Source organism: Athene cunicularia (assembly GCF_003259725.1).
Source record: "Athene cunicularia isolate RWA chromosome 6 unlocalized genomic scaffold, athCun1 chr6_part2, whole genome shotgun sequence".
Lineage (NCBI taxonomy): Eukaryota > Metazoa > Chordata > Aves > Strigiformes > Strigidae > Athene > Athene cunicularia.
The window spans coordinates 6,818,784-6,842,299 of record NW_020799106.1 but is presented as its reverse complement, the minus strand read 5'-3'; the positions used below and the strand labels follow the sequence as shown (position 1 = coordinate 6,842,299).

The following is a 23,516-nucleotide window of genomic DNA, read 5'->3' as shown; positions in this document are numbered from 1 at the left end:
GTTTTTTGGTTTGGTGTTTTTTTTTTTCCCTAAGTATCACTTAAAATTAAAAAAAAAAAAAAAAAAAAAAAAAAAAAAAAAAAGAACAAATTAAGAAAAAATTACTTTTTCCAGTGATATCAGATCAGGTCCTGGGTTTCAGACAGAAATGATGAGATACAGCAAGCACTAATGAGGCTTCCTAGTAACATCGCACATCCGTACCTCATAAATTAGCAGTTACACTTACCGGGAATCCAGGAAAACCTCTTGTTCCAGGCTGTCCCTGGGAAGAATGAAACGGAGACAGCAGTTTAGAGAAACTGGATTTTGATGGACCCTAAGTCCTCTCTACAGAGACTTTCCTTCAGCCTCTGCCCATTTATCCTGCAACTCTCTCAAGAGTTATCCAAGACCCAACTCCCCTCCAAGGGGAAAGCATCTTGGGAAGGAGGGGAAATCTCTCATCCCCACTCCAATTTGTACAGGGCCAAGAAAATGCTGGAGCGGGTCCAGTTTGGATTGCAAGCAGTTTCCTTGAAGTTTCTGCATTAATTAAATGGGTGTCCCTAGCCCATACACTGGGATTTTGGAGCATATTCCAGAGGCTGAGCTCATTTTATGGCAATTCTTGCTGCCATAAACTAGAGGTGTTTAATGCAGGGTGCTGCTCTGTGCAAGACAAACCTTGCAGGTCACTGGGGTCTAAATACAGCCATCCCTCTTCTCCTCCTCCCCTAATCTCATGTCCCAGCACATTCATTTTCCTCACAAATAATTCTGGAGAAGAGAGGATTTTTTTTTTTATTTTCTGTTTTTTTTTCCTCTGAGAGCTAAGAGAAAAAGGAGTTAGTGTGATGAGAGGAACATGAGCATCAAGTCCTTTCCTCTGCCTCTTTCTGGCTAGCCAGTGTTGGCTACCAGTTTGGGATCAGGTACAGCAAACACTGGCTTGGGATGTGTTTGTCAGCTTCTTCATCACCCACTTAAAAACACAGAAAAAAAAAAAATCATTACAAGTTTTCTTAGTTCATCAGTTTCTGGGTCCTGTGACATCTTAGGTCACAGTTACCCTAGATTTGTGGGTATCCAATAAAGATATCACTTTACTTAAGGATTTTTAATCTCAATTTCCCAAAAATTGTGTGAGCCAAGTCAGGAAGCAGTATGGACCAGACTTCAGCAGATCTGGAAGCATAGCCATGTAGATGGAAACAGCAGGATGAGCTAAATCCTGTACCACGCTCATTGAGTGACCGCTGCAGCATCTTGCCTTTGCTGAAAGCTGTGCTTCAATGCCAAAAAGCCCAGGTCTTCTGTGCTTCATTTTGGGGAATAAAATGCTTTCTTAGGCAATTTGCGATATCATGACCGGACTGTTTGAGTCCCACAAAGGTTTCCTAGGAAAGAGCTGGGTTTAAACAAGGGGTTGCTTCTGGAAAGAAATGCACCTCTGCCTTAACCAGAGCGGTCCTGCGTGGAGCCGAGGGAAGGGGAGGGGAAGGAGGGGACAGGCTGCAAGGCTGAGGTCTGCCACAGTGAAACAATGATAATCCCTTGGGAGAGAGCTCACAGTCACACTGGCAGGGAAAACCCTCACCTTCAGGTTACGTCCCCTCCAGCCTCCCTCTGTCTGCAGAGAGACTCAGTGAAGGTTTACCGCTTCAGAGGATGGGGCCAAATAACTTCTTTCCAGAGTCTGAGGGATGCCCCTACCACAAAATGCCTCATGTTGCACCGAACAGTTGTGTTTTTATACACAATGCTAACAGGACCTAATCACATTTGCACTGTTTTTTCAGTTCTGCAAAGTTGAACTTGGTCAGCTTCGCTTTGCAAGATACATATAAAAACCACCTGGTCCTGTTGGCTAGTGACCAGGAGGGAAGGTAGGCTATAAATTAAAGGATCTGTCCACCGCTGGTTTCTGAAAAGGCAAGAATCAAGAAGAGCCTAGCCACAATTCATTAATTTTGGTTCCCTGTTGGACACCTCCCCAGACAAGAAGTGCTAAAAAAAGAATTAGGGAGAAAACCTGGAAATGGTGCAATTTGGCTTCCTCTGTAGACTACAGACTGCTGCCTCTTTCTCCTTGGAGGACAGCAGAGTGATTTGCACGGTATCAGGCCAAAACAACAGTTCAGCAGCAAGCTATTCCAAGAGACTGTTTTTGTTGGGTGGCTGTTTTTCCTTGTCTTCTTTTTAAAATGTTGATTGTATGACGTATGTAATCCCGGGAGCTGCCAAATCATGGAGACCGTCTGTTTCTGCCACTATCGGTGCACTGTCCCTCTCTGGCCAGAAGTTAAGCAGCTCAGAGCTCGAGCGAAAACTTTAACCTCGAAACAAAAATCTGGAAACTATTTGTCATCCCACGTCTTTCCGAGTGGCCCCTTGGCCAGGGTTTCCGTGTTTGTCTTCAGTGCTCAGCCATCCTTTTGACCTATCACCAGCTCCCCGGGAAACTGGATCATCTTCACAGTAGACTTTGGGGGTGGAATTGTGGAGTTGTGCCAGTCTTGGCACCTCAGGGCTTTGACTGGTGTAGGCAAAAGCCCATTTTAAATATGATTTGCCATCTAAATTTTCTGCTGCTTTAGATGTGCAACATGTTCCGCACTTTCTCAAACAGCAGTAAAAGCAATGAGGCAAAACAGCAGAATCAAAGCAGACATTAAAAATTGTCCTGCAGACCAGGCATGTGCCCTTCAAGAAAACAGTGGTGCCTGCCTCTGCAGGACCTACAGTGACAGGGACTGCCAGTTTTTCTCTCTAATTACTTTAATCACACCATCCAGAATGCTGAGAGCTACAGCTTGTGAGAAACAGCAAAAGCAACAAGGCATTTACCCTCCAAAATCTGCTGTTTGTGGAACAGGGCTCAGAGCTGGGCATGGAGACATCTGCCAGCCCTTCCTCCCCACCTGGCCACGTGGCCATGGACCATCTACTGGGCACAAAACACTCAGGGAGACCCATCTGTGCCCTGGGCTTTGATTCTGTCACTTCTCAAACTCCAGCGTGCCAGGCAGGTGGGCCTGGGAACCAGCAAAGGTGTTTCTTATTAGAAACACTTATCAGGGGGCTTTTGGAAAGTTAATTGGAAAGCCAGATGTAGCCAAGTGTTCACACTGCCTGGGTCTCTCTCACTTGACCTTTGCTGTGAAACAAAAGTTGCCGGCGGCCCATCCTCTCTGCAGGTCAAGGACGGTGCTCTTCACAGGTTAATCAAAATCGGAAGCGCCCACTGGGAGGGAGGGAACTGAATCTCTGGGTCTTTTTTCATGGAAATCTCCAGTGGAGGCTGTGCAGAGATGGAGAGGACTGGCTGAATCCACACAAAAACAGAGGCTTGATGGCTGAACCACAGTGCAAGAAACATCCATCGTTTAGGGCACATAAATGTTCCAACCCTTCATGTCGGTCTTTTTTTATGACCCTATCCTTGCAAAAAGTTTTGTCTGGCTGACTTGTTGCACCTTGCAGGGACACTTTTGCTGGAAGAGTGTGGAAAGTCCTGCCTACACTTTCCAGATAGCAGTAACTGTGCTGTCAAAGATTATGGGTTTTTAACAAAGACATCTGAACAACTCTGAACTACCCATTTTTGTGAGTTCCCTAGTCACCAGCTTAGCTCTGATCCCACTCTTCTGTAAAATCAGGGGGTTTGCCCTCTGCTAATGAAGCCAAAGGCTGAGATCAGCCAGGCAAAGGGTGTATTTTCTCCCAAAGCGGTAGCAGTCCTGTTGCAAGAAGGAAATATGCTTCTTCCTTTTAAATACATGAATATGGTTTCTTTGTCAGGGAAGGCTTCCTCATTTGTTCTGGAGTCTGAGCTGTAATTTCATTATATATAGTATATAATAGCAGTATAAAACCAAGCCTGGCTCAGCATGGGAACCACATTATAGAGGGTTTTTGCTCTCTCCGGCTGATGGTGTGTCTTAACTGCCCCTCCTAAGTCTTTCCCTGTGACTTGCCCACATCCTGCATCAGTCAAAAAATAGAGAGAAAAGCCACTTACGGGTGGACCGCGAGGCCCAATGATAGACATGCCCGCTTCTCCTGGAGCACCCTGCAGAGAGACAAGGGAGAGGAAAAGGGGTGAGAAGAGGAGGAGCGAAAAATACAAGGACAATTATATACCCATCAAGACCAGGGTTAAATGAGGGTGTTCAAGGTGTGAGACCTTCAGGGCTTATGGAGCAGCTGCCATTCTGGCCACTCCCAGCTCTTGCCCCACACTTTGGGAGAAAAGATGTTGTTTGGAGCTACTCAGACGTGACAGAAAATGGAAGCTGCACAGCAAGGAACACTACAAACACATAAAACACTTTCTGGCAAAACAGAGGTTCTGCCCCATTACAAGCGTGAAAGATGGCCTGAAAACTTTGCCGTTTCCTTCCTGAGAGTCCAGGAGGACTGTGTCCTGCAGGGGGAAAAAAAAAAAAAAAAAAAAAAGTGATGTGCTGGGCTGCAGGGAAATGGGAGCTGCAGGCAGCTCACTGGCTGCCTCCAGAAATGCCTTGCTTGTGTGCTTCTCAAACTCAGTTGGGATGTGGATGAAAACAGTGAAGTCCTTTCTGGAAAAGAAAACAGCTGCCTCTCCAGATCCTAGCCACCCACGACGTGCGATGGGCAGGACACGTCCCTGTCTTTGGAAAACATGGCATATTCCTGAGAGGCAGCTCCAGAAGCGCCCAGGGCTGGGGAGCTTTGGGATGGAGTATCCCATAAACCAAGCAGCCCATGAGCAAGCAGAGCTCTCTGCAAAACAAAGCTGGAGCCTGCCAAGGACCGAGGACTCTCATGCAGGCTTTGGGGAAGCATGGGCAATTAAGAGTTTTCCCTTGTTTGTTTGTATCTATCTGCTGTCCCTTGAAAGCTTTGGCTAGAGAGAAGTGCAAGGACACGCAGAGAAAAAGCAGGATGGCTTCAGGCGGTGAAATCTTGGTCTGTTAGATAATGTTGGTTGGCTTCAATGAGCAAGCAGTATCTCAAAAGCAAGGAAGGAGAATCTCTGTACTACCTCACCCTTCCTTGCTGTGTTTTTCTCTCTGTCTCCTGTGAAGAGGAGCAAATGGGCATTGTATGGCAGAGCACGGATGATCTCCCTATCAGGTGAATATTGATCCCTTTCCTAGTTTCTACATGTTGTTACTCAGCTATTCACACCCCCCAAACACCTCCATTTCACTGCTCTCACAGGTGGAAGGTACTCACAGCTCTGGGGAAAATACACTAAAACTGAACTACACCGTCGTGTCAAAGACTTCAAAACATGGGGGCCAGTAGGAGGATGCTTTGCAAACTACCACTTCTTTGCAGGTACAAAACATCGATTCGCTGCATGGCAAAGAGTTTGTGAGAGGGCATCCCATAGACTTGAACCACACCATCAGTTTTCCTTAGGAAGAAGACGTCCCTCAATGTCAGAAATAGGAGTGTGCAATGCCATTTTCTTCCTCACTATGGCTTGTACCAGGGATCGGGCTAACCTGGGAGGTGGAGGGGAGCTGCAGTTTGATTAGGGCAAGCAGAGCTGCCAGTGGAGAAGAAACTCAATGGTTAAAACCCAGGAAGCCTCAAGGGCAGCTGTGTGGCCCCACTGGCTCTTACACTGTGAGCAAATTGTCATAAATAAGAAATGCAGCATCTTTGGAGGCTGAGTAGCCTGGAAGGAACATGGGAGATAAACTCACGCTGCTGGGACAGAGGGAGCAGCCTAGGGGCACGAAAGCCCAAAGTTGGGTGCAGCAGCCATGCCTGTGACCAGCAGGCTTGGGCTGGCCCTAGATGAGGACAGTCGGGGATGCTATGGGCTGGGAGGAGCTGACTCACCTTCTCTCCGGGTTGCCCTTTTAGTCCCTGGGTCAGTGGCACCCGTCGCAGCCACATGCAAGAGGGTGCAGGGGAGAGAGAGAGAGAGAGAAAGACACAAACAACACAGGCGTCAGCGGCAAGGGCACGCTCCCCCACCCCAAAACCCTTGCTATGGGGCTGGGATGAGTAGGGTGGCCTCAGCTCCTGCCCCAGACCTCTTCCCCATCCTCACCCTGGGATGCCCGAGCAAAGAGCAGCTCCAAAATTCAGCGCTCAGCCAGCCAGGGGATGGCCCACTTTGTTCAGGGCAGGGTTATCCGGACAGGGCAGCTGCCCGTGGCAGGCAGGGGTGCTGTTAGCAAGCCCAAGGTTAGCAAGCCCACCTGGCGCATGAGGTGGCAGCAGGAGGCACCCAGCGTGGGGGAATGTTGAACCAGAGGAAGGCCTGAGCAATACGGCAGAGGGGATGGAAACACGTACACAGTTTGCAGGGCTGGCCACCCTGCTGCGACAAGGAGAGCCCCTCAGGTGTGGGGCTCAGGGAGAGCGGCTTTGCTCACACTGACACCTGCCAAGGATCATCCTGAAAGCCCCCCCAAAATCTTAGGGGTTGGAAGAGGATGGGAAGGACAAGGCACATGCAAAAGGTTTCAACTTACCGGCCGCCCAGGGATCCCCATCGCACCTTTGTCTCCCTGGCAATTAAGGCAAAATCAGAGGCAATTGGAAACTGGCCAAAGGTAAGGTTATAAAACAGCACAAATGAGCTATGCCACAGACGTGGCTTCATGCTGCAGTGCAAGTCTCCAGGGATTTTGAGAGAGGGAGAGATTAAGTTAGAAAGGAAAGTGTGTTTGCGTTTTCCTGAACCCGTCTTTAATAACATGGATAAGACACCAGTTCACTTGTGCACCCAACAAACCAGCACATCTCGCAACAGAAATTACATATGATGATTTAGGCAGCAAAAGAAGGGCAAGAATTTTCAGCCTAACAAAGTATAATCCCAATTTCTAACACTTCATAAAATCCGGGTCCTGGGAACTGACTTCCTGCAGTAGCCAACTGTCACATTTTTCTCTTTCTTTAACCGAAGTCATCTGTGTGTTAGCTATTTACTTATAGAGTTATCACTTTAAAACAGGATTCTCTTAGACTTGAAAATACGGTCCTGTCCAAAAGCAAAAGAAAAATGTGGGAAAACAAGCTGACACAGGAAAAAGCACGTCTGGAAGAAGACATATGAGCAGCTGTGTTCAGTGTCCTCTACCCCTTTGAGATACTTTCCAGTGCATTGGCAGGGTGTGAACGATCCTAACAGTGGTTTGGGGAATGACTTTGGGCCAGACAACACTGAACAGAGCCTCGTAAATACATGAACACAAGACCGGTGGCAATTTTCTTCAGCCACTTACCTACAAGACAGTTTTCTGCCTCTTACAGTTAAATTTAACTATGCAATTAAAAATAAAAAAAAAAAGAAATCAATTTCCTCTGCATTCCTGGTCACCAAAACTGAAGGCTGTGCAGATTTGGAAGACAGCAGCTGATTGGCAAAGGAACTGGATGATTATATCTTCAGCAGTCACATAACTTTTCCTCTATATTTTGCAGAAATGACATGATAATAATCTCCCAGTTCTATTTCCAGCAATGTTTGGGGTTTCCTTATGTAAAACAGTGTGTCCCTGGCCGTGAACCTGGTTTTCTGGTTTCTGCAGATGGAGACACCAGCCCCATTGGTGCCACCTCTTTGTGCCTTCCACCATCTTCGGTCCCAACGTCTGTGAACGTAGTCTGAAATCTCTGGAAGTGGAATGCACTTAACTCTGTTTTGCCGGGTGTACGCAGAGGCTCCTTTGGCCACACATCCCAAACTCAGACATTACAGCCTGGGATCAAATCGTTACCTGGTGAAAGTTCAGCCGCTTCCCTCTGCAGAGCTGGGGGGCCGTTCAGTGTTGGGGACATTCCTTTCCATGCAGCCCGTGTTTTGATAAATTGAAAAGCAATATATGCTTTGCAAAAGCATCCCTTGCAGATGGATGAAACGCTAAACAGCTGCTTGATTTTAAGTTTTGTAGATGACGTATTATGCGAAACTGCTTTCTCCTAGGGTTTTAGGTGGGTGCTCAGTCTTGCTAATATTTGCCTATCTCTGTGTGCCGGCAGCGAGCAAAATTCCTGGTGTCAGCATCTTGCCCTGGGATTACTCTGTGGCTGGTGGAGAACGTATTGCTGAGTTTTCCTGTGCTTTGAGTCCCCTAAATGCTGTTTTCCTCCAGAGCTGAGCTCAAGCTGATCTCCCTCATGGTTTGAGGGAAAAGCTGATTCTGTTTCTCCTGGCTCTGTCGTGGCTGGTGCCCAAGCAGGAAGAGCCTGAGCTGTGTCAGGTCTCCAGCAAGTACCTGGTGTTGGAGCGGTACATGACGGCACCGTGTCTGGTATGTGACTGCGCAGTATTACAGACCTCTAAGCAATAATAGTGAAGGGGGAGCTCCCAGTACGACAGCAAATAAATGCCAGATGTTTATAAGGAGAGGTTGTCTGTGACAGGCAGCCAGGAAAGAGCACTCACGGGTGGATGATACCATACAGGTTGGTTACAAGGTCATGCAAAACCGCCTGCAGCTCCCACCTCGGGGCTAGAGCAGCATGGAAGGCAACAAGCAGCCTCTGTCCTGAGTCGGGAGGAGAGCCAGCACCACAGTTTGCATTTTGTTCATTAGGAAACTGCCGGCTACGACTGTTGCAGTCTCCAGGTGAGCAGCAGCCTGGGGAGCAGGGAGCCATCGCCAGGAAAGCGCGCAGATGTAACCCCAAAACCGCACTCCTCCCTCATTCATGACTATCTATCTCAGATGCAGCTACTGTTATTTTTGACTTGAATTTGTCCCAGAGTGACTGAGGCCTTTTAAACCCTGCTTAACTTAGCAAGGCCCATCAGCACGAATCCTGCATGCTGCACCTCTTCAACCAGACACTCAAGCTGACAAAAGTATCTTCAAAAGTAGCGTGTTTCCCACATGCAGGAGGGTTCATAGGGATTATGTTATCCAGAAGTTTGGTCCTACAAAGCTCCTGCGGTCCCTATTCTGTTATGAGCCACTGTCCTGTTTGTAATATGCTATTCCACATCAGGTTTGCTATGCGGGATCACTGCCTTCTCCCAGTTTACAAACCCTGGAGGCCTGCTGATGAAAGTACTGCCAGACAGAGGGCATGAGGGAATGAAAAAAAGAATGAAATAGTTACCGGGAGCCCTGGTCTTCCTGTAAGGCCCTGAAACAGAATACACAGAAACGGCCAAAGTTAGCTTCAAACTCTGAAGGGAGGGCTCGATAAAGAGACGAAATCACATGTAAAGGTTTAGGAAACAGAATGGTTAAGAGACTCTCCACAGCTCCTTGACCATCAGCTCTGATTTCTTCGGTTTCCTAATCTGTTTGTGAAGTTTACTCTCCTTTTGGCATGACTCTACCCACAGCTCTCCACACGGGCTGTGAAGGTATCTGCAAGTCCATGGAGAACGAGCTAATTACAGGGCTCTGACTTTCTTCCTTAGTTTCCATCTGCTAAATATTATTTTTTCATGTATGGAATTGCTGCAGTTGCCACAGAAATGTTGCATGTTCAGAAATGGGATAGAAAACGTCCATGAGAGGATCTTTTCCTTCGGATGTGGTCCAGACGGCAAAAGAGTCCGGGAACCTCAGGACTATTGCACGATTTCATCATTTCCTTCCTTCCTTTGCCCCATTTAGTCCCAATCTCACCAAATTCCTTACATGACTGCGGGTTGCCCTTGCCTTCACCAAAGCCTTGACTGAGTTCAAGAATAATGGTGGGAACATCTGTTGGGCAAGAGGAGAGCATGAAGGTTTCTTTGACTGCTGGAGTGTTGCTCATCCGTTTCCCTGGCTTTTCTCCTCGTTGCCCTAGACTACAAACAGGGCTCGGTGCATTTCTAATAAGTATTTCTGCCCATCCCCACACTCAAGCCGACACCAGCACCGGGGGCTAAATCCTGCTGCCCAGCACATTGTGTTTTGTAAGCCGGGAAAAACATCTGGGAGAGAGGTGGGGTTGTCAGTGCTTTGGGGTCTCTATCTAGAATGATGTGTATGACAACCAGCCAGGCAGAAGCCCAGATCTGTGGCTCATACAGTTGAGTTTCCATGCCGTTTTTAATTGCAAGAAATATCGCGGGGGGAAATATTTCCTTTCTGCTTGACCCCTCAGCGGTGAACTTTTGCTGACGGTGCCTGTGCCAGTCTCACACACCAGCCAATCAGAAACCCCAGAGGTCCTGAATGAGATGAGGGTGCTGTTAGCCCAGGACAAATTCCACTTTGGCTAACGATGCTAGGTCTGCCCGACTTCCTCTTGTTATTTCCATTGGCTGTAGAATTCCTCAATGTCCTGAAAGTCTACGTGCAGAGACAGGTTCAGGGGTCGCAATAAGCCGGGATACGGTAGCATATATTGTCAGCACTTCTCTGGTGGTCCCATGTGTTTCTTCCAGGCTTCAATCTTTCATTACGGTATTACGTTTCTAACCCTTACTGCTGCAGAGAAAGCCTGGAGTGTGTGTCTTCCTCACACTGCAAAGGCTCTCCAGGAGATGTCTGTGTTGACCTACTGATTTCTCTCTAATATTTCAGGGCAGTAATAGAAATACCAACACCACCACCAATTTTGTGCCCGCCCCATCCCTTTAGTGTTGACATATTCTGGCTCAGGGTGGAGTGGCAGCAACAGCCCTGGATGGAGTCCGCTTGCAGCCCCCTCCAGAGCAGTGCTTCCCTCCCAGTAACCCAAAGCTAACACTGAAATACTTCAGCGGCCAGTCCTGGAAGCCCCTGGGATAAGCTATCACTGAAATTTGCGTGGATCAGGGCTTCCAGCTGTAAAATGCTTTCAGACCTTTTGGCCTGGAAGGTGCAACTTTTTGGAAGATTGTTGTCATTAAACTGGGCTGTGCTCGTATATCTGTGGGAGTTCAGTCTATAGCATTTCAACTTGATGAAAGGGGAAAATAGGTTGTGCAGCAACTACTTCTCCTCAGAACGTCATCTGCAAACTGTTTAAGACATTTTTGTGTGAACAGACAAAAGATGACTACCGTATGTTTAACTTCTCATGTTCCTTTACAGAAACCCAGTATAGTTACTCTATTGTACACGAGTATAAACCATTTCCTCTGGAAGGACCCGTGTTAGAGACAATATAGCGTTTCTTTACAATCCTGAGAGATGTCGATACATGGCCTCATTCCTTGCATTGCTGCTTCTGGTTCACTGTGAGTCTCTTAATAGCTGTAAGAAAACTTCTGCAGCAACCTAGCTATTTTTCTGAAGCCTAAATCGTCTGTGCTGAGGTTTTGCATTAGCTAACATTTGAAAAGGAAGCTGTCAACACAATTTTTCCTCTGAAATTGATAGTTGTGCAGCTATACTTGAAGACCCACGTTCAGCAAGCCTGGGTGAGTAGCAGGGAACAAGTCCCTACAGCTCAGCTCCCGCCATGTGTTTACGATCTATCTTTCCCTTTTTCGCAAACAAGTCTGGCATCCAACACATGTGAAGTGCACACAGTCAATTCCTCCAGGGTATGTGGGGCCGACTGGTAACACACAGATATCTGCACCCCTCGCCTTTGCCATGTCTCCATCCCCACGCTCCCCCCATCTCACCCTTGGAAGCTGCTATGCAGCCAAAAGCAATCCCACCCCAATAGGGGTCCTGAGCACCCGCAGTACTTGCTGTTTGGGAGATCCCAGGACTGCAAAGGTGGCTACTGCAGCAGACACCACAGGCAGGAGACTGCTAGTTCATGCCCTGCAAACTCTGTCAACAGCTTCTAAAACCATAGAGATTTGGTACTTACAGGTGGACCTGAAAGAGAGAAGAAAAATTAAAAAAAAAAATGTTTTAATGCAATAAATACTAAAAAGAAAGGTTAGAAAAACACATTGTACCATCTTTTAAGGTTGATCCTGATGCTGCTCCCTTTTGCTGATGCACTTTCAACAACTCACTGCTCATTAATTAAGGTATCCCCACAATTAGCAGCATTGCTTACAGTCATCATGAGTGCAGGGCAGGCTCTGAAAGGCCTGTGGTGGGAAGGCCATGTAAGTCAGGCTCTTGACACTGTGACACTCATCTTTGGTCCTTTGGCACACAGGGGTCCCCTCCATGAGCATGACACCACTGAGCACGGGCAACTCATTACTTGTGTGACTCCCTCTCGCATCCTGCCCACACCTTGGGGTCGAGAAAATTGAATCTGGGGAGGCAATAGCCCCTTCGCTGCTAAAATGCCTAAGCATTTTCCACCAGCATCAGTGATCTTGCAGAGGCATGAAAAGGTTAACAAGGAAACTACAGCTATTAAACACATCAGGTACCTTTTCCCTTTACTACAAGCACATCTTCCCCTTTGCTTCTGGCTCTGTTCCCATAGGAGCCAATCTGCCCTCTTGGAAGAAATTCCCTCAAATCCTTTGGGTTTCTTTTAGTTTTGAAAGCTTTTTGGAACTTGCCAGTGTGGAGCAGTGCATATCCCTTGTACAGAACAGTTGTACAGTATATATCAGGCCTTAAAGAACACATTTCTTTCATCAGTTCCCAGAAAATTCCTCAAAATCCTGACAGATATTGTGTGTGTGGAAAGAAACCCCTGGACTCACTATTTTGTGGTTTCCTCTCTGTGGGAGAAGCAAGACACACCATACAACTGTCAGGGGTTTCTACATTTTCCATACTTTATAGACACTATGTTTTCTTTTTTTTTTTTCTCTTTACGTAAAGTGCCAAGAAGTAAAACTAAGCAGTATAACAGGCGAGCTGACAGATAACAGGCAGCAACCACTTCTTTGCACGGGAGGCGGATGTCAGGGTGAGCACCTGCAGAATACGTCGTCATCCTGAAAATGCCCCTGGCTGAAAGTCCGTAGAAGAAACTGGAGACTTTGGATGAACAAACACTTTCCACATTAGAAACCTCTCACTTAATGTGACTCTTTCATACTGGGGACTTTGGCAAAGTTTGGTTATCAAGTTTTGGTGACCTAAAATTGCACTGTCAAATGCTGCTCTTAGACTATTGCACAGCTTTCATCATGGTTGATCAAAACATGTTACCTCTAAAGGGTACCTTTTGGTTAAAATAAAAAAAATAAAGTTTAGCACCTTCATGGTGACTGACAGAGAGAGCTAAGGTCAACATTCGCCGCCAGGAGGCTCAACAACTCAAACAACTCCACCCAAATTTAGGGCAGGAGCTCAGGGGGAACCTGGATTTGGTTGGTCTGGCAATTGCCCATCACTGGTGTTGGTGCTGAGGTCACTATCCTATTGGTATGCCAAGTCTAAACAACAAAAGGGTTTCTGATCAGAAAGCTGATTTTCAAATACAAGGTCATACTGAGAGCCAGGAATCCTAATTCATGCCAAACCAGGAAAAAAAAAAAAAAGAGTTTTTTGAGTCTGGCTTGGATGACAATAAAGTTCTGTGAGAGAACTGTTTTGGAGAGATTTTGTTTCAGAGTGAGCACCCTGTCACAAGGTCAATGCTTATAGCTTGCCAATACACGGACTTTATTTCCATTAGCAACTCTGTAGACCCTTAATAACCCGCCTACCCGTCTGCGCGGGTTTGGGGCACTCATGGATTGCATGAACCAAACTGTTTAGCTAATGTTGAAAGAAAAATTTAAAGGCAAGCAAACCTTTAGCCATTCCTGCCCTTCCAGACTGAACGCGACCAGACATCAGCACAGCCTGTAATGGTACCGTAATACCGCTGAGAGAAAACATAAGCTTTTGTTTGCTCCAGAAGCTACGTCCGCAGAGCAGAGTAAATCAGCGATGCCGGCAGCTCTGGGCCCATCAGGCGACGCACCCCACACAGATCAAAGGCAGGAGACAGATTGGAGGCCCATCTTTGTTATATGCCTTCTATAAAATTAATGGTTATGTAAAGGAGGGGCTGCACAGTCTTGTGTAAACACACATCAGTGAGCTGCAGGGACACGGTCTTGGCTGCAATAAGTCAATTGGTAGAGACCATCCAGGGACTGGGCTTCAAATGCCGGGACCGTTCATGTGACCCAGGAGAAAGCAAAGCCCTCGGATGTAGTCACTCCTAAAAAAAACATTGTCTTGCATGGCCTGGAGGAGGAGGAGGGAAGATGTCCCTAGGACAGCAGGGAGGAAGGAGGTGCTGTTGGATAAGCTGTTGCAAAGCACCGGGGATTTTACGAAGTGAAATAATGCTTCAGCAAAGTGGATTTGTCATGTTCTGTCACAGTGATTAATGAGAAGGCTGAGCAGAGCTTCTAAAGAGGCTCAGTCTTTAATATAACAAGATGTAATTTAACGCACATTAGAGGAAAGAGTGGGCAAAGGAGGGAGGGGATCCTCATGCCCCTGCTCTCAACCACTCTAACCACTGGTGGCCAGGCTGAGCCACCAGCCCCTCCTGGGCAGCACCGGCTGTGCTGCGTGCCATGCACCAGGCTTGCCCCTGGCCAGGGGTCTTCCAGAGCTGCCCTGGCCTGGTCAGGGATGCTGGCAACCCTGTGAGACAAGGGAGAAAACCTACAAGTTGACCGGGCTGCACAAAACCCTTTATGAAACTAATGTGAACTGCAACACAGTCACCACAACACCACTGCGTGTTGTCCCCCAAGCTCCCCAGCTCCTACAGTCCCAAACAGATGGGGGCAGTGGTGCAGAAGGAGGCCTGACCGCCTCCAGGTGGACCAAGTCCTGATGGTGATGAGCTCCAAAGAGCTCCGCAAACAACCAAGAGCCAACAACCTCGACAGCCACAAATGCAAATCACACCTCTGGGGGTTCCTCCTCTCCCATGTTTACAGCAGGCTCCGTTGGGATGAGTGCTGCTTAGGACATGAGCTAGTCCCCCTTCCCATAATCAGCCAGCGGAGAAGGGACAACAACGCAGCAGAGCAGGGATCAAAGCTACTGTGAACATTTCTAAGCCCATTTCATAGCTAAGCTCAGACAGCAGACAGACCCAGAGCTCCCAGATCACCAAATTCCTTAGCCTTACACAGAACAGGGAGCCCACATTTGTAATTAGCACCTCCAGATCCTCTGTGTTTTGAACCTGATCTTGCCGGGACCAGAGCAACACTGGTGCAGACACACAGGCTGCAGCACGACCGTCTGCCCATGACAAGCATCTCAGGAAGCATCTCTCTGTGCCGGTGTCTTGCTGAAAGGCACTGGAGGGCTGTAAGCGACTGCGATCACTGTTTATCCAGCTGCAGGGCTTGTCAAGCAGTGGGCGATGGAGGAGGGGACGGAGCAAACGTGTCAGGAGTGGACGAGTGGGAGGAAGCAACAGCCTCCTGCAAAGAGGAGACCTCCAGAGCACCTTTGAAAATGAATATTGAGAAAACAAAGAATTCTTGTGGGGGTACCCAGGGTCCTTTCAAACATATGGCCTCTGGAAATTAGCACCATCTGTACTGTCCCTTCTCAGCTGCTCTGCCTTTTATGCAGATAGAAACTTTCCTTAAAGAAGCTCTGCCTTTCCTGCAGCCCAAGTGAGTAAATGAGCAGCCATGGTCCGCAGCCAGGATGAGTCCACCCTATTGCATATATAGAGAGGGCACACCTGTGGTGAACAGCAGGACCAAGCCACAGAGCCCTCTGCTCACTTGTCCTCCCCCATGGCCCGTTCAACCAGTGACTATCAAAAGCAGAACTGCAGTGACCCCTTTTCCCTCATACACACAAAGAGGTAAAAAGCCACCCTCCACACTGTAGCCTCTTTGGGCTCAGAAGAGGGGATGCTTAGTTTTGTAAGTGAGTCATATTTATCCTAATCTGGAAACTCCCGTGTCCCAGAATATCAGATCTTAAAAGCTGGACAGAATTAGAGTGGGTCAGTGTGGTGTGAGAGCCCCTGCTGATAGCAGAGATATCCTCCAGCTTCAGAGGCAGCAATGCTCTCTCGACTGATAGGATCATTGAAACAATCCCATCCATTTAAGGGCATTTCCTGACGTCTGGAAAAGTGTCTGTTCTTAAAAGGCTCTCAAATGCTGTTGCTTAATTTTTTTTTTCCTCAATCTTCTTGCATTCAGGCAGTCCAGTGTCCGCAATGTGGGTGTCTTCCAGCCTTCTCCAAATGCTCACATATGAGGGATTTTTTTTTTTCTGCTCTATAGCATACACAAGACAAGGAGGACAGAGAGGGAACATAAAGACGTTATTGTTGCTTCCTTGGGTCATCCTCACCACACACTCCAGCAGAAGGGGAGATGTAAACATGTAATCCATCCCTGTGAAGAAATCCAGCCATTTCACAGACCCAGAAGGCAGCCTTAGTGAGTTAGAGAGATACAGTTACTTCCTGACATTCAGGACGACGTTAATTGAAAACAAGATAGCTGTGGCCAGGCAATTAGTTATGAAATGCTGATTAAAATGTCAGCAGCCCGAGCACGACCTTACCCAGGGTGTCAGGGATCCCCTTGTTCGTGGCTCCACTGGTGTTCAGCACAGCATGACCCCGTTTTGGAGCAGACAGACCCCAGTTGGGTGCACAGAGCCCAGATGGTGGGTTTGGCCTTTTTTAAGGATGGCTGTGCTCTAGTTTTCACACAACAGATCCAGTGTACTCAGTCTTTTAGAGACACCTTCCCTACCTCCATCAGGGGACAAATAATATGAGGGGAGGCGGAGGGAGCATTAACTCAGAGAGCTGCAAATGAAAAGGCACAAATGCCACGTGCATTGCCATAATTCAATATCAGAAGTTGTAGGCGAAATTAAAGACAAAAGAAATCTTCAAATAATAAGCAAAATTTTAAACAGTGATTACCCAAAGCACACCCTCCAGAAATTTTGCTTCAGGTATTGTCAGAAATCGCAGACAAACTGAATGCGTAACTCCCTCCAGAGAGCACGAGCCCGGGCAAAGGCCAGGCTCCTTTGTCCCCAAAACATCCTCCTCTCCACTACACACTTGCAGAGCAGCAAGAGGTTCTTCAAAGGATCGCAAAAATGTTGGACAGCGAAAAGGCGATCAGGATTTTACTGCCAAAAAATGTGACCAACGCTAAGCTAAGGCACCAGGTTATGCCAGTCACTCAAGCTCGCCTCCGAAATCAAACCCATGACATCACCGAGACTCGGCAGTTAATATCAGCAGCTGTTGAGGATAAAAGTCACTGCTCAAGCACTCTGAGCATCCCAGAGCACCACCACCGCCACCAGCCCCTGCCAAGGAGAAGGCCTCAAGCACAGCACCAAGAGGAGAAATCCATGGGAAGCCATGCCCAAAGCAAACAACAAGGCAGAGCCTCACAGAAAAATTAACATGATTAAGCAACAGTCTCAAAAATAAAGGAGAGGGTCTAATAGTGGAGTTAAGCCACAGACTCCAACTGCATCTTCAAGCATCCTCTTGTTTCAAGAAAGGTCTATAAGGACAACAGGAGCCAACTGGCCTCCAGAGCCAGAAGAACCTGATGAGGAAAATCTGGGCTGTTGGCATAACCACAGCGAGCCTGTTAGGCAGATTAAAGTGCTCAAAGGTGAGGGCTCGGCAATAAACAAACGAATATTCTGACAAACATTCAGGAGACCCCCTTGTGAAAACAAAGGGCAGGAAAGGGCCAAGAGCAGATGGCCCATATGGTGGTGGCTGCACTCGGGACGAACACAGCACCTCCAGCACTGCTGGGGGAGAGATGGTGGGATGGTCAGCATAGGACAGAACAATGCTCGTTTCGGGCAGGCATCCATGGGTCAGCAAGATCTTTCCAAGCAGCAAACAATCACATACGTCCTTGTCATGCTGAAGCACTTAGCACCGCAGGAAGCAGAGAAAACAGGGCTGGGAAGGGCCCTCAGGGTCTGCTTGCCCAGTGGGTTTTCACGCTTCGGATCTGGAGGGCCCCTCAGGGTTTTCCAGTAGCGGTGTGGACCCCTGGATGGTAAATTGAAAGCGGATGGTGGCAGGCTCATCTGCTCCACCACCTTCTGCCAAAGAGCCAGCGTGCCCCCGGGCTCGTGCAAACTGCCAGCTGAAAACCGCTGCTCTTGACTATCCCCTTTCTCTTCCCCTTCTGCCTCCCCTGAGCAAACCAAACAGAGATTAAAGGATTCCTGGAAATGAGAGGGACACAAAATCAAGGAGGGAACATCTTCAAAGCAACCAAAGGAAAAAAAAGTCTCTACCTAGCCCATTTGGGCAAATATTTCTCTAACCTGTTGCTGGCCTCTGGGGATGAAGACACCACACTCTTCCTTAGTGATCTGGCCCAGGCAATACCCTTGCCCTGACTCATAAGGGCATATTTATTATCTTAGAGACTACCCAAAATTTCCAGTGTTGTTGTTTAAGTCAGTAAATGACCTCTTGATGCACAGAAAACTCAAAGAACAGCTTTTTTTATTTCTCTAATTTTTGCGGTTACCTTTAATGTGTTTGAAGTCTGCTGTCCTGTTCCCCACAGTCTTCTCTTGACTTTAGACTAAACAAAACCTAATTTTCCAGTCTCTCTGCAGAAGCCATGTTTTTTGGACCTCTGGTCGTTCTCATTGCTTCCCCTCAGCAGCCCGTTTGTCTCTTGAAGTGTAGTACTCAAATAGCAACCTGTTCTCCAGCTCGCCGCATGAGTCAATGGCAGACAACTTGGTGAAGGCAGAAGACGTGGTGTCTATTTCTCTTATCCACAGGGTCTTAATCACAGAGGGAAACTGAGTTCCTCGCTGTCACCACCTCTGCCTTGCCCTTATCTTCTGAAATGTCTCTTGTCCTCCATGAGACCTCAAGGGCTCAGAGAATTTCTCGCAGCATTTCTCTGAGAAGTTGGTGTCCTTGCTGTCTGGTGTGACCGACTTTCATGCTCCAGTGAGGAGGAAGGTCTCACAATGAAATTCTTCAGCATTTTCTTGGTGTCCTTGATAGTCCCACCTCACCCTAGACTTTTAAATTTTCATGTTGCATCCCCATTCATTTTAAATCCTTCCATCTTTACTCTTCTTCTGTCTTGAATTTCAGCTTGCTGAGGTGTTTATGATTTTCTTTAGTTGATCCCTTCTTATAACTCCTTTGCACTGGGACCATTGCAGCTCATGCCTGCAGAGTCTCCTCAACTTCTTCCCCAGCTCTTGCTCTCCAGGGACACTACCCTACTAATTCTTCAGCTCCTCCTGTGCTTTTGAAATCCACCTCGAACACCTGGACATTCCCACAAGCACCTTGCAACTCTCAGTCTGAAGACACACATGCCAAGGCAACAAGCTACCACTCCAACAAAACCCTACTCTTGGCAGAGTATATGTGTGATAGTCTCTCTGCAGCTCTGACCCTACATCATATTCCATGCCAAGAATACAGGAGGCCATGTCTGAAAGCTCTGGAGATCCAAACCGGTTTGAAAACTGCAGCTGGTTATTCAGGAGAATTCATGACATTCCTCCACCAAGGCGCTGACCACTTCTTCAGCACTCGCTCAGGCCCTGAACAAGTCCTATTCCTCAGAGAGCTGCAGAATTAGGAAGGATCCACAGGAAAAAACTAGCCAAAGTAAATCATGGCTGAGAAAAGCAAAAAACAAAATCCATGGCACTTTTACTTCCTCTTGAAAATTACAATCCCTCTCATAATGTGGTTGTCTGGGAGAAGCAGAAATTTGGAACTTACTATAGCTAATCATTATTTAAATAAATTCTCTGATCATGCACTTAAAATGCAAATGATACATTTTACTCAACTGTCAAACTGCATAGATTAATTTTCTTCCTGTATCATATTTGCAATTAGCAGCTGATTTTAATATCTACTGCACTGTTAATTTTCCCCCCTAATTCTTGTTATTCTTCCCGCATTTCCATCTGCTAACTCTTTTCTTCCTCCTTCCAAAATACTTCGCAACTTTTATAACAGCAAATTCTGTCACCTACCCGAGGAGGAACAAAAGACCATTGTGTTTAATTTATCTTTTAATAGACTCCTTCCTCAAATACCTCACAGACTGCCAGTACTGTCTTCCAGACCCTGTCTCACACCCTTTTGAGTTATGAAAATGTTTGGGAGGGTCTTTCCTTTAACTAAGACATTTTTCCACCCGAGATGATTGATAGCTCCCAGTTACCACTAACTACCCTATCAGCAGTTGGACATAAGCCTAGCCAAAGCGCCCTTCCTCCAGAGGCCAGCAATGCATCCCTGTCGCTCGTTATCCTCTTCTTCAGGGATGGAACAAACTGGCTAATTAGAGACACCATAAATTCTTCCTTCAGGCTCTTTCCTGATGCTCTTGCCTTGTTTCCAAACAGAGCATGTGGAGGAGAGCAGGGCTAATGCTGGTCCTTTTAAAAAGAAAAATGTGATGGGGTTTCTGAGCCCAAGTGGGTTTGCTCAGCATGTTTTATTGCACAGGAAGAGGAGAGTATTCATTCATTCATCCAAATCTAGCTGATGCTTTCTTAGCACATCTCAAACTCTTGAGAGGTTTGCATAGCTTGGCTACCCCTGCACAGGGCTGTGCCTGGTAGGAGCCAGGCTGGGGCAGCATGCACATATGGAGACAACCCGCGTTGGCTAGCAGGGATAAAAGGATTCATGGCTTTCCTTACCTAGAGTGAACTGAGCACGCAGATCCCTTCCCTGTCGCCTCCAGTGCCCAAACCAGATGCTCTGCACAACACACACTAGAGAGAGAGCCATCGGTTTGGAAAGGCAAAAAATAACCCCAACCAACTGCTGCCTCCCTGTTGAGCATGGTCTGGAAAGCACCTGTATCCTCTCATCTATTCACTGTGGCAAATTTGACTCAATGAACAAGTTGGCTAAACTTTGCCAGGACCTCTACCTTTCTTATTTAAGCATACAGGTCACTATTTTTTAAGGTAGTGAGATATCCCATGATAACCTCCAGAAAAAAAGAGAGTGCAATTAAGATGGAAAAGAGATATTTTCTCCTCCCTCCAGAGCAGAGAAAAAATAACTTGGAGGAAAACCAAGTTTAGGAACTAGTTTCTCTGAAGCTCTTCCTCCCAGCCAAAAGGAAAGGCCCTGAGGGCATGAGGGGAAAAGGACATTTTATTTAGAGAGAATCTTCTCCAAAGTACATGGGGTGTATGAGCTGCAGGGATTCATGCCCGGCAAAAATTTTTGGGGCTGCTCAGCCACAGCTAAAGAGACCCGGGTCCTACCAAAACAACAAGCCCTCACTGTTCTAGGAACAAAAAAAAAAAAAAAAAAAAAAAAAAAAAAAAAAAAAAAAAGAGCAAAGAGGAGGAATGAGGGCTGAGTACTGCAGCAGTCTGCTGCATGGGAAAGGCACGTGGAAAAACCCATGTGAAGTAGGCGGCAATAGCTGAATGTGTGCCAAACCACACGGGGCCAGGGACAGTGCATGCCCTGCACCAGCCCCCAATCCAGAAGTCACATGTTTGCAGCTTTACTTCCTAAAGGACCTGAGAGCCACTCGCCATCACCGTCCCAAGAAACTCCAGGACTCCTGCCCAGTAAGAGTCAGGTTAATGCAATAGCAGAGCATAGGGTTCTATCCGGGATGGCTTTGAAATTCAGGGAAAGAAATATTCACAATCACACCCAATAACCCACATCTCCTCCTGTTTCCCCAGAAGCAAAAACATTTGCTACAAGCACACAGGTCATCCGTAAGCAAGAGATCATCACATATATGAATTAGAGGTATACTAAGAAACACAAGACTATATCTTTCAAAAAACCCACACTTTCTCCCTCTGTCCTTTCCTTCTTTTTTTAAGCCCACGTTAAATCACATTGCACACTACCACAGCTTCCTCCTGGGTGTGGACAGGTCAATGCCAGGTACATTGCTCCCTGGTGAGAAGAGGGCTGAGATGTGGCTCCCTTTCTGTGGCCAGGGCTGTGCCACAGACCTATAAGCTATGTGTAGTGCTTTTGGGGTTTCAACCCCTCTTTCATGTGTGTTGCACTTGTATACAGTAGGGTTTAAGGGGGAGTTAATCTGTAGGCGATGGCTGCTGTTTTGGGAGACATAAATACTCCCTCCTTACTGCCAAAATCCATCTAATAAGGAGCTAATATTTAAAAACTAAATAAAAAAGAGGGGGGGTGTGTGGAAATCCCAGCCCATTGTGTGCTTCAGCTCCGTTAGGGATGAGGCCAATACACAACTCCCAGCAGCTGCTGTTGCCTCCAGCAACACCTCCTCCCTTGGACGGCAGCGGCTGATGATAGAGCAGGAGGACAAGCAAAGAGCAGCCGTTGGGATCTGGCCATGTCCACCCACCACCATATCCCAGGACTGAGTTTGGCCTCGGGAAGACCGCTTCCCAAAGGCAAACCATGGCCCACGGACCTGAGGTCCTCTACCTGCTGCTGGTTGAGCCACACAGCAAGGGGAGCCTGGCGTGGATGGGACTGCTGGGTGGTCCCCGGCGTAGCGCACACGCTGCCCGGAGCAATACCAAATCATAATAAACAAGTCCCTCGCACAAAGCTCTGTCAGTTCAGATTCCAGTTCGGCTGATATAATCTTCATCTCCTCTTTGAAAGAAAAGAAAGAAAGAAAAGCAAGAAGAAAAAACCAGACATCCTAAGGGAGAGGAGTGAAGCAAGCGATGGATTGATACTGTCCGTGTGTGTCTCAGCCCCCCAGCGTGGGGAAAATGTGCTGTTAATCAGCCGCCCCCCCTGGGGAATATGCTGATTTAATTACCTCCTGCTTGCACAGTCCGGCTGTGATGCTGCTCGCCCAAGACATCGCATGAGGAAGAAACAGACACCAAGTCTCAGCAGCCAGCTTGGAACGGGATGGGCGAGCAGAGCAGGAATCACCCAGACCTGGTTTGGGGAGCGAGGGCGTGAATTGGTTCAGGGAGGCTGTGCGAGCAGGCTGCCTCCCAAACCGATATGTGTAAGAGCCAGAGAGCATCAAAGGGCTCATCACTGCCCCACCAGAGCCATGGGCACTGCAGAGGATGCCTCAAGGAGTCACCTTTCCCCTTCCTGAAACACAACCTTATCTGGGGGGAAGCACAGCAAAGGCCTGCAATGGGCAACAAGGTGGTTTCCAGATAGGAAGGGGGAGAAACAGCCAGAATAAATGAAAGGGAGATGCCTAGTTAGCAGGTGCCATGCCACAGCCCCCTCCCCTTACTGGCTGCATGGCACAGACCCCGCACATGAGCACATCAACCCTCCACTTGTCAAGCTGCTGGTGTTTTGCAGCATTAATCTGGGACGCGTCGGAGCATTGCTCCAATGCAGGCAAATATTTTCCAGGGCTTACATTTCACAATGCTTCTGAATGTCAAAGAGGCAGTGCACAGAGGGGCAGAGACCTGGTCCAGCTCCTGGAAGGGGAGAGCTGTGTTAAGGGCAGCCACCTTCAAAGAAACTCACTGGACAGTCACACTTTGAAGTGGCTTCAGCATGAGACATGGGGTTCTGCTCTCCCACCTGGGAGACAGCCGGGATGTTTAATAATTACTGGCTGTAGGCTTGCCTGCAAAGGCCGGCGCAAAAAGTGTCGCTGCGTCTTTAACGGCTGCCAGCAATGGGAAACGCATTGGAGTGTGTGTTCGGAGGGGAGGAAGGTTAAGATGATTAACTGGTGCTAACAAGTTTAGGATGTGGAAGAAGTATTTTCTTGGACGTCCATCAAAGAGAGGATTGAATGTTCCCCGGCGGGGCGGGGGGGG

At 47.6% G+C, this 23,516-nt stretch overlaps 1 protein-coding gene across 11 annotated transcripts in view; it reads right to left on the bottom strand.

The window, feature by feature from the left end:
* Positions 1–23,516, bottom strand: part of COL13A1 (collagen type XIII alpha 1 chain) — a 91,693-nt gene that overhangs the window by 52,025 nt on the left and 16,152 nt on the right. For 8 of the 11 annotated variants that reach the window (XM_026852031.1, XM_026852032.1, XM_026852034.1 and 5 more), the window contains 6 exons: positions 11,692–11,699; positions 9,058–9,084; positions 6,462–6,497; positions 5,821–5,847; positions 4,004–4,054; positions 230–265 (listed from right to left, as the gene is read on the bottom strand). In XM_026852031.1, coding sequence (XP_026707832.1) covers positions 230–265; positions 4,004–4,054; positions 5,821–5,847; positions 6,462–6,497; positions 9,058–9,084; positions 11,692–11,699 — 185 coding nt within the window. The remainder of the gene's footprint in view (positions 1–229; positions 266–4,003; positions 4,055–5,820; positions 5,848–6,461; positions 6,498–9,057; positions 9,085–11,691; positions 11,700–23,516) is intronic. The other 3 variants (XM_026852033.1, XM_026852042.1, XM_026852035.1) reach the window with 3 other exon arrangements.